General features: G+C 41.7%; 1 protein-coding gene across 4 annotated transcripts in view; it reads right to left on the bottom strand.

Annotated features, from left to right (window-relative positions):
* Positions 1-18,765, bottom strand: part of USP48 (ubiquitin specific peptidase 48) — a 73,376-nt gene that overhangs the window by 4,037 nt on the left and 50,574 nt on the right. For all 4 annotated transcript variants that reach the window (XM_018055328.1, XM_018055317.1, XM_018055330.1 and 1 more), the window contains exons 16-24: positions 14,537-14,661; positions 14,248-14,370; positions 13,886-13,947; positions 13,504-13,614; positions 12,770-12,900; positions 12,308-12,414; positions 8,417-8,521; positions 5,016-5,171; positions 1,123-1,248 (exon numbers count right to left, since the gene is read on the bottom strand). In XM_018055328.1, the coding sequence (XP_017910817.1) occupies positions 1,123-1,248; positions 5,016-5,171; positions 8,417-8,521; positions 12,308-12,414; positions 12,770-12,900; positions 13,504-13,614; positions 13,886-13,947; positions 14,248-14,370; positions 14,537-14,661 (1,046 nt within the window). The remainder of the gene's footprint in view (positions 1-1,122; positions 1,249-5,015; positions 5,172-8,416; positions 8,522-12,307; positions 12,415-12,769; positions 12,901-13,503; positions 13,615-13,885; positions 13,948-14,247; positions 14,371-14,536; positions 14,662-18,765) is intronic.

Consider the following 18,765-nt stretch of genomic DNA (forward strand, 5'->3'; position numbering starts at 1 on the left):
GGATATGGTTTCAGGTGCCAATGATGACAGCGTGACTTTCGAGAAGTAAAATCACGACGGTCCTCGAAAAATGCCAATTAGGTTAAAAATACATTTTCATCTTTCCCCACCATCAAGAACGAAATACCCATGTTCTTTTAAAGGCAAGAAACGAATGCTGAGTCTGAGCTTGTGGTAGGATTAGCTGCAAGGGCAAAGAGGACAACGACCAGTACAGACTCCAGTTGCCCACCTGAAGTGCAAACCCATCAGTGACACGGGCTGCTTCTAGGATTTTAGACCGGGCTCTTCTGATTCAGCAAACCAAACAGGTTTTCAGAGTTAATTCCACAGAACCTACAGTTCCAAGAAAACCAAGCGGAGGGAGGGGGCGGGGAGCAGGATGAGGGGCGTGTGTGTGCGCGTGTGAAGGGCCAGATATGGACCTGCATCACCACTTCCAGGGCCTAACTTTTATCTGGCCAGAATTGAGGCTCTGCCTATGAACAACACGCTCCCCAGTTCAGAAACCTGCAGAATACTCTAACACATCACGCAGGGGGCATGCGTCTAGCCACCCAGAAACAAAAGAGGCAGAGGAAAGTGACGAGATCAGGCCCTGCCTGAGGGAGAGTAGGCCTGGGCTAAGCAGGCTGGCTCAAGCAATCTTCATCTGTGACAGTCGCAGAAGGTTTTCCAAAACACACCTGCCTCTTTTAAACCTTTTCTCCCCAAGGTCAATTTTCATATCCTGGATAAGAATCTCACTAAGCCAACCATAAGTATTTTGACTACTGTGGTCAAGCCTTGATTCTTATGTTTCTTTCCGAGCTTAACTGGATGGTACTTCTGAGGAGGGGGGGATGCTTTAATAGGTAGAAGTATGGTTAAGTAATTTACCAATCCAGAATTCAGGGAGGAGGTTAAATCTAGATTATTTTAAACAAGAATTATGAGAAGCCCACAGACCAAGTGACTGTCTGACCTGCTCTAAGTCTCCGATGGCTCATCCAGAGATGCAGCTGACTCACAGCAGTAGCTTGTTGCCACATCCTGCCGAGGACCTGGGAACCTTAACCACTGCCTCACCCAGTCTACACGTGAGAACCCCCTGAATCCCGCAGGCGCGGAGCCGCTACTCACCTTTAACAAAATCACAGATTCAGGAATGACGCCTAGGGTTCCGAGGGTGGCACAGTCATCACTTAAAATCTTTCCATCAATTGACAGGTTCTGGTCAAAAGGAGCAACCGAGAACGCATGCATGATCTGTGCCAAGATAAATGAAACAAAGGTTTGTACAAAACAAAATACTGAGACTTACCCTGTGTGAATAAATAATTCTAAGGAAGAACTAAAAGACTTCAGAATACAAAAGATACTATGGTCTGCAGTCAGCCCACTTGCTTCATTCCTATTGAAACTGTAATCCCAATATATCTGGGAACATCCTTAGGAGGCCTGTTAGAGAATCAGGAGACAGTTGTACCCTCAGGTCCTTTTGTTCTGCATCTTACAACCCCTTGGTGGGTGGGGGTGCGGAGAAATGAAAGAAGTGGGAGGCAGGGCTGGGCTGACAGTCACTCTGGTTACAAGGCTTGGGCACGGCTGTTATGGTTGCTCCCACTGTGCCCAGGTCCCACATCTTTTTAATAATCAAATCAATTCTAAATTCTTTCATGAAACCATCTCTAAATTAACCAGCAGGCTATCTGGACTCTTTGATTCCCTTCTGTGAGCAGCCTGGAATACAAACTTGAGCAGTTAGGACTGCCACATATTCTTAGATTGGGTCTTGCCTCTAGGAGCCAAATATGAATTTCTTAAGGGTAGGGACCATGTATTCCACCCCAGTTTTAGCCAAGTATTAAATACATTCAGAAAGACTATTGTGCATATTAAACATTATTTTCAAAATCAGAAAAATGGAAAAAAAAAAAAGTTTTAAAATCAAATCCAGGTAGTAAATACCAGAGAGAAACAAGGAGGTGTTGGGCTCAGGGAGGCACACATAGATACCTTCAGCGATACATTCTAATTCTTCATTTGGGTGTGTTCTAGAGTATTCATTTTATTATGCTGCACACCTGAATGACACAGTCAACAGAATGCGTTCTACTACACATATCTTTTGTTATACCAATATCCATGATGCTATGGGGAAATCAGTCTACCCTTTTATGCACTTGATTCTGCTCTTTGAAAAAATCCAGAAAAACAAAACAGGCAGCCCTGAACCACGTCTGTATAGAATTGGGCCCAAGAGCTTTATAAGCTGGGAAGACCCTGACCAGAAAAGTGATTTTAATAACAACGCACAAGTAAATAAGAAGAGGGATAACAACAGCAGCCTCTTCCCTGTTAGGCCAGATTCATAACCGGACTTCTCCAAAGGACCTCAGGCCCTGAGTGGCAAGCAAAGTCTGCTTAAACAGGGATCATCACCGATCCTTCTATGGAACAACTGAGCCTATTTCTGGTGAGAAAGGACAGTTCTACCAAAGCCAGCCCGGCACATGGTCATCAGGCAGAGCCAACAGCTCTGGGTTCATAAACATGACCCAGGAAGAAGAAAGCACAGCGATGGAGAAGGTGTTCTGGTATCAACTTTAACGAAGACAATGTCACAGCTGCCTGACTGCACGAATGCTAGTTCACAGGGCCTAAATGGGATGCACAGGGTCTCTGCACCATCGGAGAGAACGGATGAACAGCAAATACCTCTAGACACGAGCACCGTCACTCAGGGGTGGAGGCTCATACTTTGTATTTTGAGCCCAGAGACAAGGACATTTCAATTTATTCAACAACTAATGAAAAGACCCTGATGCTGGGAAAGACTGAAGGCAGGAGGAGAAGGGGCTGACAGAGGATGAGATGGTTGGATGGCATCACCGACTCAACGGACATGAGTTTGGGCAGACTCCGGGAGCTGGTGATGGACAGGGAGGCCTGGTGTGCTGCAGTCCATGGGGTTGCAAAGAGTCACAACTTCCAAAGACACAACTGAGCGATTGAATTGAACAGAATGAAGATTTATTACACCGTGTGTTGAATATCGTGCTAGGTACTGGAACTATAAAGGTGAGTAGTAATCCCACCCTAGAGAGGTCCAGAGGGAAAAAAACCAAGCAGTGAAGCTGGTGGCAGAAAGCACACACAGAGCTGGCAGGGCACACAGAAGGGAGGAGTGCGCTGTGTAACTGAAGGCCAAGACAGGTTTTGCAGAAGAGATGTTGTCAAAGATGAACCGTGCTTCCTAGTGAGGAGAAAATGATATTTCAGAGTGAGAGAACAGGCCGAGGACATGGAAGTCTATGGCCTACAGTATAATTCATAAACCGTCAAGTGCAAAGAGAATTAACGTTCTCCAGGTCTGTGTGACGAGCGAGCGCAGCACGATCACTCTAGGAGGCCTAACAGGAACAATGAGAGCTCTGTTCCTATAGCTTCATGTTGCTTGCCACGACGTGCGTGTGTGCAGGTGTATTTATTGGCTGAAATGAGGAAATGCAATAAGCAAATTAGGAAAATTTCCTCCTTCCTAAGGCAGGCAATACCACCTGCTCAAAATCCATCTTAGGGAAAATGGAATAAGACAATTAAACACTGAACATGTTTTGAGAAAAGGGATGAATTTGTACTTCATTTACATTATGGCCTCATAGGTGGATGAATTAAGCGACTATAAACGGGTATGGTGGCCATCCTATTAACCTGGAAATGTGGTCTACCCCAGGGAAGAGGTGCCGTGAAACATAAAAACATGCACTACGTGCTTGAAAACTCACCCACCACCACCAGCTGAGGGTCACATGCATGTCCACCAAGCTGGCACGGTGCTCAGGCGAGGTGGCAAAAACCCATCTACTGGGAGGTTTTGAAAGCACGCCACGGAGCACTGAGGGGGAATTACGCTTCACCGCCCTTTCTTTTGACTGTTTGGATCACAGTGGTCCTCCACGAAAGGAAGGGAGAGGAGAGGAAGGACACGGCAGAGGAGCCATCTGGGGCGTGCGCATCAGGGGGGCTTCCTGTCCAGAGCCTTCTAACAACTGTCTGCAGGTGACATGCTCCAAGATGGAAGCTCTTTCTGCTGACTTTTGATTTACTCTTTTAAAAGGGCGAGTCCACAATAAAAGCAGCGCAGGCTCTGACAATGTCTTGATCCACAGGGGCTGTTTCTGTAATTTAAAGGTTTTGAATGTTTCGAGGTTTACCACTGGCAAGCAGAAAGCCGGTGATAGAAACAAGCTTTCTCAGATGTAAAAGCTACAATAACAGAATAAAGATATTACGCCAACGCATTTATTTTCAGAGCCATGGGTTCAACCAAGGGAAATAATGTTCCCGGGACAATCTGGAAAAGAACACCCTCAAAGGAAGCCTGTATTTTTGCCTCAATTACAATGATAAATATCAGCACAAGGAAAAATGCGTAACCAGTAAACTATGCCACATGAAAGCAGCAAAGAGGGAAACTGGACCAACTTTTGGGATCTGTATCAGTGACTACCACAGATAAGGCGCCAGATTTTTTTTCTCATGGACATCTTGAATTTATCAGCCTCTCTTTCCTCGGTTTTGGGATGTACCGTTGGCATCCTCATTTATAGTACTTTCGCGTTCCTACCAGGAAACAATGCCATGAGGCATTTTCATCACTAATCCACTGCATAGATGTGCAAAAGCAATGGGGGGTGAAGAGGGGTGGAGTGGGAAGAGACTGGGAATGATCTAAAATGAACCATTAAATGGCTGTCAATATTTCTCCTCATTATTGGAAAGCTACTCAGAACTGGCTCAAGGTTTCAGAATCCCCCAAATACTTTCCCTCTTCACAGACTCTTGGCTAATTTTGAAAACTTTGAAGCTCTTTCTAAAGGAAGAGTTATTTGAATTTGGGGACCCAACAAGTATTATTCTAAACTCAAAAATGCCCTCTCGCAACAGCTCAATACTTAGGTGAAAAGCAGAAACTCATGAAGGTCCCGTAAGTTCAGAGCATGATTAAACAGATGTTATACTTTCCTCACCTGGATTTTCAATTCTTTCAATGTTTGATTAGCAGAAACGAGAAGAGCTTTTTCACCACGAACTTTTCTGTGTCGCATACTCCGCCGAATAACTTGCTTCTGATAGGCTATATAATTTTGATGGGAGATCTTTTGCCGCTTTGTTCCTCCATTGCTCTATAAAGATCCAAAAAAAAGCACTGAAATTACCCACACCATGACCCTGCTCAAACTTCACAACACAAGGAAAAGCAATTTATCAGAATGTAACCGTTTGAAATTCAGTTTCAACAGTGAGTAGGAACTCACTGAAGGTTCTTAGAAGGCAATTAAAGTCCTTAAACTGCACACAAGCTCCAGGATTTAAAAATGTATGTATTATAAAAAGGACATTTAAAAGCGGTGGGGCGGGGGGAAAAGGCCAGAAAAAGAAAAAAAAAAAAAAAAGGCAGAAGGGAAGGTTTGACCTTAAGTCGGAAAAACAGTTATGATACACTGAATCCTAATCTGTGTATTAAACATTTCCTTCTTTTAGTGAATGGCACAGATGCTAACTATAAACTGCTGAGAACTTTAAAAAGGGCTTTCCTGGTAGCTCAGACGGTAAAGCGTCTGCCTACAATGCGGGAGGACCCAGGTTTGATCCCTGGGTCGGGAAGATCCCCTGGAGAAGGGAATGGCAACCCACTCCAGTACTCCTGCCTGGAAAATCCCATGGACTGAGGAGCCTGGTAGGCTACAGTCCATGGGGTCGCAAAGAGTCAGACAAGACTGAGCAACTTCACTTCACTTCAAAAAACTTACAAAGGTTTGCCTTTGAAATTGCAAAAATGTTTTGACTTGAAACTAATCAGATATTTAGATCTAGCTCGCAAATCACAGAAAACACAGGGGCGAGAAGTAAGTTAAAACGAGTAACATAAGGAGGCAATCAGCTGAATCTAGAATGTAAGACAATCTACTCAATACAAGAAAAGGAACTGGTCTCTAGTCAATGCCAAAAAGGAAAAGAAAAGGGGGCAGAGGCCAGGTAACTGTTATGGAAAAAAGTCTAAAGTGATACAAAACAATGTGTATCTTGGTTGCATGCTGGTTCGAGGAGAAAAAATTGTTTAAGGCACATTTGGGATAGCTGAAGAAATCTGATTACAGGTAAACAGGATATTGCCTTTTTTGCTAAGAACTGGTTTAAGAACTTAGAGGTGAAATGCCATGATGTGCACAATTTAAAGATGGTTCGGCAAAAAGTACAGGCATATGTAATAAATACTGTACTAGTTTTAAGAAAAAAATAATAGATGAAAACCAAATATTTCTCTAAAATACTCTAATAAATGCCTCATCAATAGGTTAACAACCAGACAAGATTCTTCTGCTAACCAAGACATGGAATGAATGAAACAAGATTTTAAAAATACTCTTTTCCCCGGGTTTCATTAAATCTGGATGAGGTAAGCCCCCAGGCTCCGGCTCTGGTTTCCACAGTTGTCACTGAGTGTCAGCCGTGCATAATCAGAGCAGTTTAGGGGTCGTTATGGACACAGATGCCACACAGTCATTATCAATGGAGCGCCAGGGATTCACAAAGCAGAAAGGGGCAGGAAGTAAACGGAGCAGCATTTGCTGAGGGCGAGAGCCCACTGGCTGGTGCTGCACAAGGCTTGACTCAGCTCTCGCCGTGAATCTAAAGCGGCACACAGGCGGTTCCAACAGAAGAAACACTGAATGTGGGAGTTGACACAGCTTTCTCAATCTCAACAATTCAAAAAAACGAAAAGATGTGGGAGCTGGTAACATTTTTCTCAAGCTCAACTATTAAAAAAAAAAAAACTCAAGTATTTTTCAATTGTGAAATAGGACCTAAATTTCACAGAAATATGAGGGAAAATATCTATAACAACCTACAATTTTACTTTGGAAATATAAAACACAACCAAATAACAGAGCCCTGAGCATTAAGCAAGATATGTTTTTAAATGAGTCTAAAAGCCTTCCCTAGAATTATATTTTTAAAACAGCCATAGAATTTAAATCCAACTTATCTGACAAAAACCAGTCCACTGGTTTTAGAAGGCTTTCAATTACCTAAGTAACATCCAACACTGGGTGCATTATTAACCTAAATGGTAGATAAGGTCAAAGTCAAAGGAACTGGGTTGATCTAGCTTAGAGAAAAGAGGAAAGGGGATTTGTTTCTGTCCATTAAGGACAAACACAAATGCGCCATTTTATATTACAGGATTTAAAACAGCAATTACAGAAGCTTTGTATGAGATACTGCAACGTATTACAAAGAAAAGGTTTGAGGAGTCTGAAATTCTGAAAACACTTGACATTCTTCTGGCACCACCTACTCTTTTCAAAAAGGAAGGTTACACTTTCTTTTGCAAGGTGAAATATTTAAAACATTAGTCAAGAGTATTACAACAACCAAAGAATGAGAGGAAAGACAAAAGAAAATTCAAAGTATAAAGATAACTATGGCATAAAAAACAATGTCCTCCAATAAACATTCTCTATCGTATTTGTTAAAGGGAGATCTGTTGCCATGTGCCACTGAGGTATAGAAGCAACTTTAAAACTGCTGCGGCTATGGCAGCAACAGACACAACTAGCCATTCAAGAAAGTTAGCTTCTCAAAAAGCCAATCACTTGAAAATATTTTTAACAGTCTTCTAAGCAACCCTTGGGCTGAAAAGGAAAGCCTGAAATGACATAAATAAGAACACTATATTTTATATATATATATAATATATATATACTATATATATTATATATATAGTATATTGTATATATTATATACATATATAAATAAAACTTTTACAAACTGATTTACAAAGTTCACTGAAAGAACAGATTCCAAACTGATTATTAAACCATACTCCCAAACAAGAGGGGTAGAAATATCATAAAGAAATCTGCAAAATAGGTAATTTTAATAGAAGAATTTAAGGTCTTCACAATGAAAAATCAAAGACTAATGTTGCTTCCAGTCACTTGACTAACAACTTTAGAGACCTGAAAGTCTCTTCTATAAATTTCAGTATTATAAACGCTATTATGTGTTTTGTTTGTAATGAGAGAAGTTAAGGTTAGTAATTTTTTCATACATAAATATTCCATGATTAAACAGCAAACCAGGATTATGGTTAGCTTAAGTCTTTTTTCCAGGTAAAAATTTAATCATTACAGTATATTTTAGTGCTTCTTCTTTAATAGCAATTAATTCTGGAGTATTGTAGTCCATGACTTTTCATGAGAAATCGGGACAGCTATAGCATGATAGCCAATGAAGAAAAGAAGGGGAAAGGGTCCTGAGGACCAACCCCGCACACAGGCCACAGAGAGATGTCCAGGAGCTCGGAGCGACTGCTTTCAGAGCAGCGGAGGGTGTAACAGTGAAAAGCAGCTTCAACACATACTTGATTAAAGTCTGGATCTTTTTCTCCATCCAGTTTAGCTTCTTCCTTATCCTCCTCTGTTTCAGAACTACTCACATTTAGCTCTGGAGCTGAATCCTTCATCACCTGAATGCGCCAGGGAAAGAGAGAAGTAGGTCAGACCCTAGGGAGGCGAGCTATGGAGACGGTGGAGCTTTGACGGCACAACTTCATCAGTGATGGGGTTAACAGACCAGACAGAGGATCAAGACACGACAGCGCTCTTGTTTTCTGTGCTCTGTGAACACGTTAGTTTTATCCTAACACAGGATAAAGAGAATGTATGAAATACCGCTACCAAACTTAAAAAACAGTAAGACATCTTTTCCTAAATTGGGTATTTCACACTAGGTATCAATATATACATGTACTAAGAGGTAAAAAAGATACAAGAAAATACTAGCGGATAAACAGACATTTTTACTCATCCATTTCCCCAGGAAACAAGGTAATGAGGCCTCCTTAATTCAACTTCTGAGGCAGAACCGTACACCATCAGAGAATAATCTGTAAGGTACCCTTCTAAAATTCATGTCAAGTTTGGCAAATATCATCAAATATAATGCATCTATTTTGTCTTCAATTCCAAAAACCTTGGAATCAAGTTAATGAGGTGTCCAGAGAACCGGGTCAGGACCTACCTAAGAGCAACACTTAATATAGGGAGAATGCTCCTGAAACAGCCCACAGTGACACCCTGCTCCCAAATATACCCAGATCTATGTTTCTCCTACCCTTGAGGTCGACCAACGCAAGACGCTCTACAGCTGTCTTTCTTATTTCTGTTCTGTCCATATCCACTCCAAATACAATGGCCAGGGTGACTTTTTGAAACCATAAGTGAGATCACACCATGACCTCCCTTGAAACTTCAGTGGCTTACATCTAGGCTTCGAACAAAGATCCCAAATCCCTGGTATGACGTACAAAATTCAATTAAAATTTGATCCCTCATCACACATCACCTTCCCTCCTTGGGAGAAACTTCTCTCTACATCAATGCCACCCACCATGGGAGTGAGAGGTGACACAGGTCTGCTGAAGTCAAAACTACATAAAAACCCGGTTCCTCAAGTCAGCCCAGTCGCATTTCAGATGCTCCACAGTCAAGGGTGGCTGGTGGCTACAATGCAGATCAAGAACACCTCCGCCACCGCAGAAGGGTCCACTGGGCACTGCTGCTCTAGACGCGACGACCGACTCTACTGTTCGAGGGCGCCAGGCTTACGCTCCCGCCTGGCCTGCATGTCACAGGCAGGGTCTCTGACAGCTAATGCTCAGGTAAAACTACTCCTCCTCCAAGGCGTCTTGCCCACCCCCGCCCTATTTAAGAGGACACCTCCACCTCTGTCAGTCAGATGCTCTACTCTGCAGATTTCCTTCAAGATGCTTGTTCTTGTATGAAACCATCTTACGCATCTATGGCTTATTCTTGATCTACCTCACTCTCGAAGGTAGGTATAGCGGTCTTCTGCACGAACTGTATCCCAAGACGGTTCCTAGCACACAGCTGGCATTCAATCAATATTGTGTATCAAAATCAACAACTGACTAGACCCACATAAGGCTGCCCTTGTGGCTCAGCTGGTAAAGAACCCGCCCACAATGCAGGAGACCTGGGTTCGATCCCTGGGTCAGGAAAATCCCCTGGAGAAGGGAATGGCTACCCACTCCAGTATTCTGGCCTGGAGAATTCCATGGACTGTGCCCATGGGGTCGCAAAGAGCTGGACACGGTTGAGGGACTTTCACTTCACTTCACTTCAGACCCACATAAGAAAAGTCTTCTTAAGCGAACAATGCAAACAAATAGAAGAGAACAATAGAATGGGAAAGACTAGAGATACCAAGGGAACATTTCAAGCAAAGATGGCCACAATAAGGGACAAAAGGTCAAGCACCTAACAGAAGCAGAAGAGATTAAGAAGAGATGGCAAGAATACACAAAAGAACTTTACAACCATGGTGTGGTCACTCACCTAGAGCCAGATACCCTGGAGTGTGAAGTCAAGTGGACCTTAGGAAGCATTACTATGAACAAAGCAAGAGAAGGTGATGGAACTCCAGCTGAGCTATTTCAAATCCTAAAAGATGATGCTGTTAAAGTGCTGCACTCAATATGCCAGTAAACTCCCCTGGTGGCTTAGACGGTAAAGCGTCTGCCTACAATGAGGGAGACCTCGGTTCGATCCCTGGGTTGGGAAGATCCTCTGGAGAAGGAAATGGCAACCCACTCCAGTATTCTTGCCTGGAAAATCCCATGGAGGGAGGAACCTGGTAGGCTACAGTCCACAGGACCAGAAAGAGTTGGACACGACTGAGCAACTTCACTTCGTTTCACTTCAGCAGTGGCCACAGGACTGGAAAAGGTCAGTTTTCATTTCATTCCCAAAGAAAAGTAATGACAAAGAATGTCCAAATTACTGTACAGTGCACTCGTTTCACACACTAGCAAGGTAATGTTCAAAATCCTTCAAGCTAGGCTTCAAAGTATATGAACTGAGAACTTTCAGATGTACAAGCTGGATTTAGAAACGGCAGAGGAACCAAAGATCAAATTGCCAACATCTGCTGGATCAAATAAAAAATGAGACTTCCAGAAAAACATCCACTTCTGTTTTACTGACTACACCACACTGTTTTATTGACTACACCTTTGACCTTGTGGATCACAACAAACTGTGGACAATTCTTCAGGAGATGGGAATACCAGATCACCTTACCTACCTCTTGACAAACTTGTATACAGGACAAGAAGCAACAGTTAGAACAGGATATGGAACAACAGAATGGTTCAGAATTGAGAAAGGAGTACGTCAAAGCTGTATACTGTCACCCTGCTTATTTAATTTATATGCAGAGTACATCATGGAAATGCTGGGCTGGATCAATCACAAGCTGGAATCAATATTGCCAGGAGAAACAACCACAACCTCAGATATGCAGATGATACCACTCTAAAAGCAGAAAGCAAAGAGGAACTAAAGAACCTCTTGATGAGAATGAAAGAGGAGAGTGAAAAAGCTGGCTTAAAACTCAACATTCAGAAAACTAAGATCATGGCATCTGGTCCCATCACTTCATGGCAAACAGATGGGGAAAATGTGGAAACAGTGACAGATTTTGTTTTCTTGGGCTCCAGAATCACTGCAGATGGCGACTGCAGCCATGAAATTAAAAGACACTGGGTCCTTGGAAGAAAAGCTATGGCAAACCTAGACACTGTATTAAAAAGCAGAGACATCACTTTACCAACAAAGATCCATATAGTCAAAGCTATGGTTTTTCCAGTAGTCATGTATGGATTTGAGAGTTGGACCATAAAGAAGAATTGATGTTTTTGAACTGTGGTGCTGGAGAAGACTCTTGAGAGTCCCTTGGACTACAAAGAGATCAAACCTGTCAACCCTAAAGGAAATCAATCCTGAATATTCACTGGAAGGACTGATGCTAAAACTCTAATACTTTGCCCACCTGATGCTAAGAGCCGACTCATTAGAAAAGACCCTGATGCTGGGAAAGCTTAAGGGCAGGAGGAGAAGGGGACGACAGAGGATGAGATGGCTGCATGGCATCACCGACTCAATGTGGCTGGATGGCATCACCGACTCAATGGATATGGGTTTGAGCAAATTCTGCGAGATAGTGAAGGACAGGGAAGCCCGGCGTGCTGCCGTCCATGGGGCCACAAAGAGTTGAATGTGACTTAGTGACCGACCAACAAACCCACATAAATTTATGTAACTATTCCTCTTCCATTCCAGTCCAATGGCTCTACCCTTCAAAGGAACTCCAGGCAATATTCAGTGAAAATCAAACAAGTCAAAAAGCAAGCTTAATCATTACTAGTCATGGCCACAAGAGGGACTGGTACCTTCTTATTATCCACAACTTTATGGACGTAGATGGTGGCTTGAGTGTATTCACGCAGGTCCCTCTGCTGTTGACACAATAAGCCTTCTCGACATTCTGGACAGAGTTCTAAGAAAAAAGGTTTTATTTATTTATTTATTTTAAAAAAGGTAAAACAGCAGTGGCTGAGGAATCACTACCAAAAGAAGGAAAGATCTAAAGGAACATTTCAAAGTTACCAGAGAGTATTTATCAAACTACTCCTCTTATTTTTTAATGGCTGTATTTTATCATATGCAAATAAGTAAATTTTTACTGTCAAAAAACATACAAATACAGTCATTATATGATACTTTCCAGCTAAGGAATATAGAATGGACCACCACGAGCTCTTTAAGTAAAGAATACAATACTGACGTACTTTCCCTCCCAGTTAAAATTGTAACTTTTAACTACACAAACCAAGAGCGATTTGAACACTTACTAGGCTCAGAAATATACTGTGTTTCTGAAGGGCTTGCATCACCTCCTTCAGTTCTCATGATTTTAATTACATGATCCACGACAAAGAGCTTTTGTATCATTTGCCACTCACTGGGCCATATGAGAGCTATACTGTGCAAAAAAACACAACATGCTTTAAGACACAAGGACATAATCCATCTGTAAACCAAAACTATCAAAACCACTATTTAATACAAAAAAACTGAGAAGGAAAAGATACACCAACAGGAATGGTAGTTTTTCAAATTAAAGAATGCTATGACTTTCTTTTGTATGAAAAAAAGCAGAGAAACTAAATGTACTGGAGTCACACGAATCAACATGGCTAAACCTCAAAAACCAAAGCTGAGCCAAGAAATTAGCTACAGAGGGGAACGACGTAACCTAGAGAAACTGCCCTGGGTACTAGCAATTTCTAAGGAGAAAGCGGGGCTCCAGGAAGGAGAGGGGGAAAATAAGAGCAAGTAGCCTCAGGTAGCCTCCTGACTTTTACGGAGAAGCAGTCTTTCTTTTCAGTATATGTGCTGCCAAAGTGAGCACAAGAAGCAGCCTTTAGAAAAAAAAGACAAGCCAACCTCTGGTTATACCAGAGGAAATAATCCCACAATTCAAGAAAAGATTGGTTCTTAAAATAGACTGTGTTAGACGAGATGTTTCCTAAACACATTCTATTAACCATCAGAAACAAACATTGCATGAAGAGAAGAAACTCACAGTTTAGAATCTTCTTTGGTCATGGAAGCAAATGTAAACATGAGGCCCCCGTGGGGACACAGGAGAGCGCTGTTTCCGACCGATGACACAGGACTGCACCTGGTAGGTTTCCTACTCAAAGGAGCAAAGGACGATCAATATACTTCACTACGGCATGACTGAAGAGAAGATTTTTTATGATTATTTAAAAATTAGAGACATTTTTCATGGATATTAATAACTACATGTACTTCTTAGGATTATTCATTTAAATTCTCAGGAAAAAAGCTTTCAGTATAGGCTGTTAAGAGTAAAAGGTAAGGTACCATGATTACGATTCATGAAGTAAAAATACTGTAATCAAAAATAAAAAAAAAGGAAATGGGTAGCCTTTGGAATTTACCTGACAAATTTTCGCCACTCTTCTACAAAGAACTGTGACACAATGAAGAGGACATCTGTTTCCTGGAGCAGAAAAATCAGACCAAAGTATCTCTTAAATTCACTGCATTCTTAATGTAAATCCTATAGAGAAAATGTCTCCATATACTGTGGGTTTTCCCTTTCAAGTCTCATAAATAAAATGGAAATAGAGCCCTCTACCAAGCAACCATGAGCAAGAGTCGAATCCTCCAGATTAGGAAACTATACAAATGTAAGAAACAGAGACGACCTCATTATTCTGAAAGCACTGTTCATTCAGGAACTTGGCAAGGACCTTACAAAGGTGAGATGGATTCTACCCCTTTGTGGGAATCATGATACCTCCGGCCAGTTACTAAGACACGGTCTGTTTTTGTCCTGGAACAAATTTGGTAGAGAAGTTTTCTGCTCGTTTGCAATCATCTTATGTAAGGCTTCGTTTTCTTCCCCTTCTCTTTCTAGAATCTGAAAGAGAATCAAGCAGGAAGCGATCAGCCATCCCCAGCTGCCAGCACAGGACCTGCCGCCTCCCTGCACCTCCACTCAAAGCGCAACGCCAGTCCTCCTGGCAAATCAGTCCAGGGAGGAGACCTGTGGCTCCCCAGCTGCCAGGGCCACGGGCGGCACATACCTTGCATTGTGAACAGCACTCCCTGGAGCTTGGGAATTCGGGAGCCTTCGGAAAGTACTGCTGCAGTTTGCTCCAAGCCTCTTTAGAAACAAGCCTTCTTTCATTTTCTGATATGCATAATTCGCCTAGGTCAAAAAGAAAAAAAAAAGGGGGGGGGGGAGTTTGGAAAAAAAAAAGTTAATATATACCCTGCCAAAATCTACTTAATACCAATTGGTAGCACTTCTTATCCTTCTGTTCCAAAGTGCTGTAATTTTCTCTCTCTCCAATTTCAAAATCTCTAAATTTTAAATTCCATCTAACTCTAAAGGAGCTCGCCATTCCTTGGTCCCTAATCTAGGTCTTTCCTCCTGCCCGTGAAGGAAGCGATATGAAAGGGCTTCCAGAGGCTCTGGGGTGCCACCGTGGAGGCTGTCCAACAGCATTTCATCCCCACCTACATTCAAACGGCAATTTCCCGCAGAATGCATTTTCTCCCATTTTGTCTTATTACTTTACTCAATTCACCCTGAACCAAAATGCTATTTTCAATGTTGTGTGACCCTCATAGTTAAATAGTAAAGCAATCTACTGTTAAGTTGGAAGACCATCTCCAGTCAATACCCAATTGGTTTGCTGTTACTACTGCAAACATCTGAACCCTGTGGATCTTTAGAAACCCAAGAAGAGAATAAGCAGAGGACTAGGCACCACCACCCTCCTTTCCTCAGGTCACAGAAACGTCCGCATGGCAGTGACCCTGGGCCCCATCAGCCCCTCCTCGATCTGCTGCTCACATGGGTGCTTCCAGCAGTCCAGGGCCACTCTCCCCACTCTATCCCTCCTTCTGTCTGTGGGTCTAGCTCCACTCCTTCAGCTGTTCCAAGCAGATAGCGAGGTGCATACATGGACCTATATGCTTCATGACCCAAAAAAATTCTTTAAGTTTCCAAAAGAAACTGTGTTTCTACTGCCATTGGCAAGATACCTACATGTTTAATAAGAGACAGAAAGCCAGGGGCTTTCTAAATGTACTATCTTAATTCTTTGCTTTATGTATTTTACATAATAAATAAATCAAGAATCAGTGAAATTAATACACTGAGGGTCACCACAATTGGTGAATAACGAAGCTGGGATATAAAAACCAGATCTGTCTCATCTAAACTCCATAGTTTCTAATGCCTCAAAATTCATCTTCTTAACTTCCATTCATCACTTCCTCTTAGTGAGCTTTGATTAATCCTAAGAAAAGATTACATTGCTTTAATATATTTACTACTAGAGAAAATAGGTCATATTGTAAAAATTAACTTTATTTCTGAAGAGGAGATTAACAAACTTCCTCTGAGGTTATGAAAACTTACTTTAAAATGCTTACTCTCAGACACAATTATGGAATTTATTTTTTTTAATTTTTTATTATTTTTTTCTTTTATGGAATTTATTATTATAATTTTACACACTAACTGGATAATCAGGCTTCAATTTAGTACACCTTTATGGTGAAATATAACGCAGCTATAGAAAAGATTAAAGCAGACTTCTATAACTACTTTAAAAGTAATTCCAAGGCAATCACACTTTTCAAAGTGGTTTCTTTTTTATTAAAAAGACCTTTCCTCTGCATATATGTGGTATAAACAAATCTGGTTCAGAAAGGGAGAGAGAATGAAGGAAACAATAATATAAACACATATTTTAAACAGGATTCCACAGGCGCTGGAGTCTACACTGCCTCTCTTTTGGGTAAGGGTGCTTTTACTTTATGACTGGCTATAATGTTGGATGTACATTTCTCAGGTAATTAAAAAAAAAAAATAACTCAAGTTTATTTAAAAAGTCACCAAAGTATTCTAATACACTACAGTCAGAAGTTTGTTGATAAAGCGCTGTGCTCTACTCCTAGCTATGCTTCTAAATTTAGGTTCACGTCAACATACCGTGATTAGTACATCTGGATATTGTTTAACCTAACAATGAACTTTTTACTCAAGACATATGAATTTTCAGAAATCAGACTTGTATCCTGCAATATGTAACGCTCTCTTAAATCTTAAGAAGAAAGCCAATAAATTAAATTCATTTTGTAAGCAACATCTCTGAATACAAGGATCAAATGAGTCATGAGAGATTTAATTCACCACACATATCAGGATAATGTAATCCCCAAAGATTCTTCGGGTAAAAATAGAAATCTAGTTAACAATGAGTTTAGATTCTGGATAAATCTCCTCCCTGACAAAATCTAGTTCAAACCCTAATATTTTGGGTCACAGAACATCCAAAGAACTTGCAAAAAAAAAAAAAAAGATTAATTAAAAAACTGCTCAGCTCCTTAGTAAACAAGTGTAATAAACAACATAAGTTAACAAGGAAGGTTAACCGTTAAATAAACGTGGAATGAAGTGGATAAGACAGCCTGATGGATCTGGAATATCCGCAGTAAATGCTGAACTCTGTGACAGCGTAAACTACCTAACAGAATGTAATCCGTGATTAGTTCACATAAAATCCGTGATAAATATACACAAGCTTTAGAACACGAAAATTCAAACAAGGATTTCTAGATTAAAATGATGTTTTAAAATGACATTAAAACCACAGTAACAGGGATCTTTACTGAAAGACATAAAATCATAATGAAGGATAAAAAAGAACAGAGGCAACAGCAACAGATTTTATAGGTTAGAAGGTGGATAGAGGAGATGCAAGAAAAATGAACTCTAAATCGACAAAAGTCAAGAAGCAAATAGATTTACTACACTACAGAACTGCCCCCACAAACCCAGGAAATTGGGGTACCTGGAAGGGAACAGATTACAGTCTGTCTAAAAGATGGTTAAAATAGATGGGGAAACAGTGGAAACAGTGTCAGACCTTATTCTAGGGGGTTCCACAATCACTGCAGATGGTGACTGCAGCCATGAAATTAAAAGATGCTTACTCCTTGGAAGGAAAGTTATGACCAACCTAGATAGCATATTGGAAAGCAGAGACACTACTTTGCCAACAAAGGTCCGTCTAGTCAAGGCTATGGTTTTTCCAGTGGTCATGTATGGATGTGAGAGCTGGACTGTGAAAAAAGCTGAGCACCGAAGAATTGATGCTTTTGAACTGTGGTGTTGGACAAGACTCTTGAGAGTCTCTTGGACTGCAAGGAGATCCAGCCAGTCCATTCTGAAGGTGATCAGCCCTGGGTGTTCTTTGGAAGGACTGATGCTGAAGCTGAAACTCCAGTACTTTGGCCACCTCATGCGAAGAGCTGACTCATTGGAAAAGACTCTGACGCTGGGAGGGACTGAGGGCAGGAGGAGAAGGGGACGACAGAGGAAGAGCTGGCTGGATGGCATCACTGACTCGATGGATGTGAGTCTGAGTGAACTCCGGGAGCTGGTGATGGAAACGAGGCCTGGCATGCTGTGATTCACGGGGTCGCAAAGAGTTGGACACGACTGAGCAACTGAACTGAACTGAAAATTCTGGCTCCCTCTTCTACACATTTTACAGATACCTGCCCCCCTCTACCCACAAAAGAAGACACAAGCTGCTCTGATGACACAAAACCTCGGGCCTCTGACTGGGGACGCAAAGCAGAGATGTGAGGCAGCATGCTGAGATGCATGCAGCTAAGTGAAGGCTTCTGTACAGAAGGCAGAGGTTCCAAGCCCTCTTCTCTATAACCCTGAAGTGACAGTCGGCTCTGTGGTTTCCAGGCAGAAGAAGGAAAGACACTTATGGAGAAATCTGAGCAGCCGGAGAGAAGATAATGAAATTGAGAATTCTGCAGTGAAATAGCCCCGTGGGGACACCAAGCGAGGAAACCTGTGGTCCCTCACACTGCACATATGGGAGGCATCCACAGAGCACCTCACACAGTACATGCGCTGGGACCTGCACAGGGGGAAGTGTCCCAGGGCTGTGGACAGAGATCTTATTAGTTGCCAAAAGTGGAAGGGACAAAAATTGTCTATAAGGGCTTTGAACAAACAGTACATTGAAAGATCCATGAAGTCCTTCAAATTTTCAAAGAAAAAAGAATTTCTGACGATTACACAACTAGGGGGAAATTAACTATCAAGTATGGTGACCTTTAGCGAACGACCCACCTCTCTATGCCTCAGTCTGCTTATTCATCAGCAGAATCAGTATAATAATAATACAGCAGTAAGTTAATAGCTACACACTTAGAAAACTCCTGGGCACAACACTCAACAAATGCCCAACCATCATCTTACTGCTTGCCGTAC

The sequence above is a fragment of the Capra hircus genome, chromosome 2 (assembly GCF_001704415.2).
Source record: "Capra hircus breed San Clemente chromosome 2, ASM170441v1, whole genome shotgun sequence".
NCBI lineage: Eukaryota > Metazoa > Chordata > Mammalia > Artiodactyla > Bovidae > Capra > Capra hircus.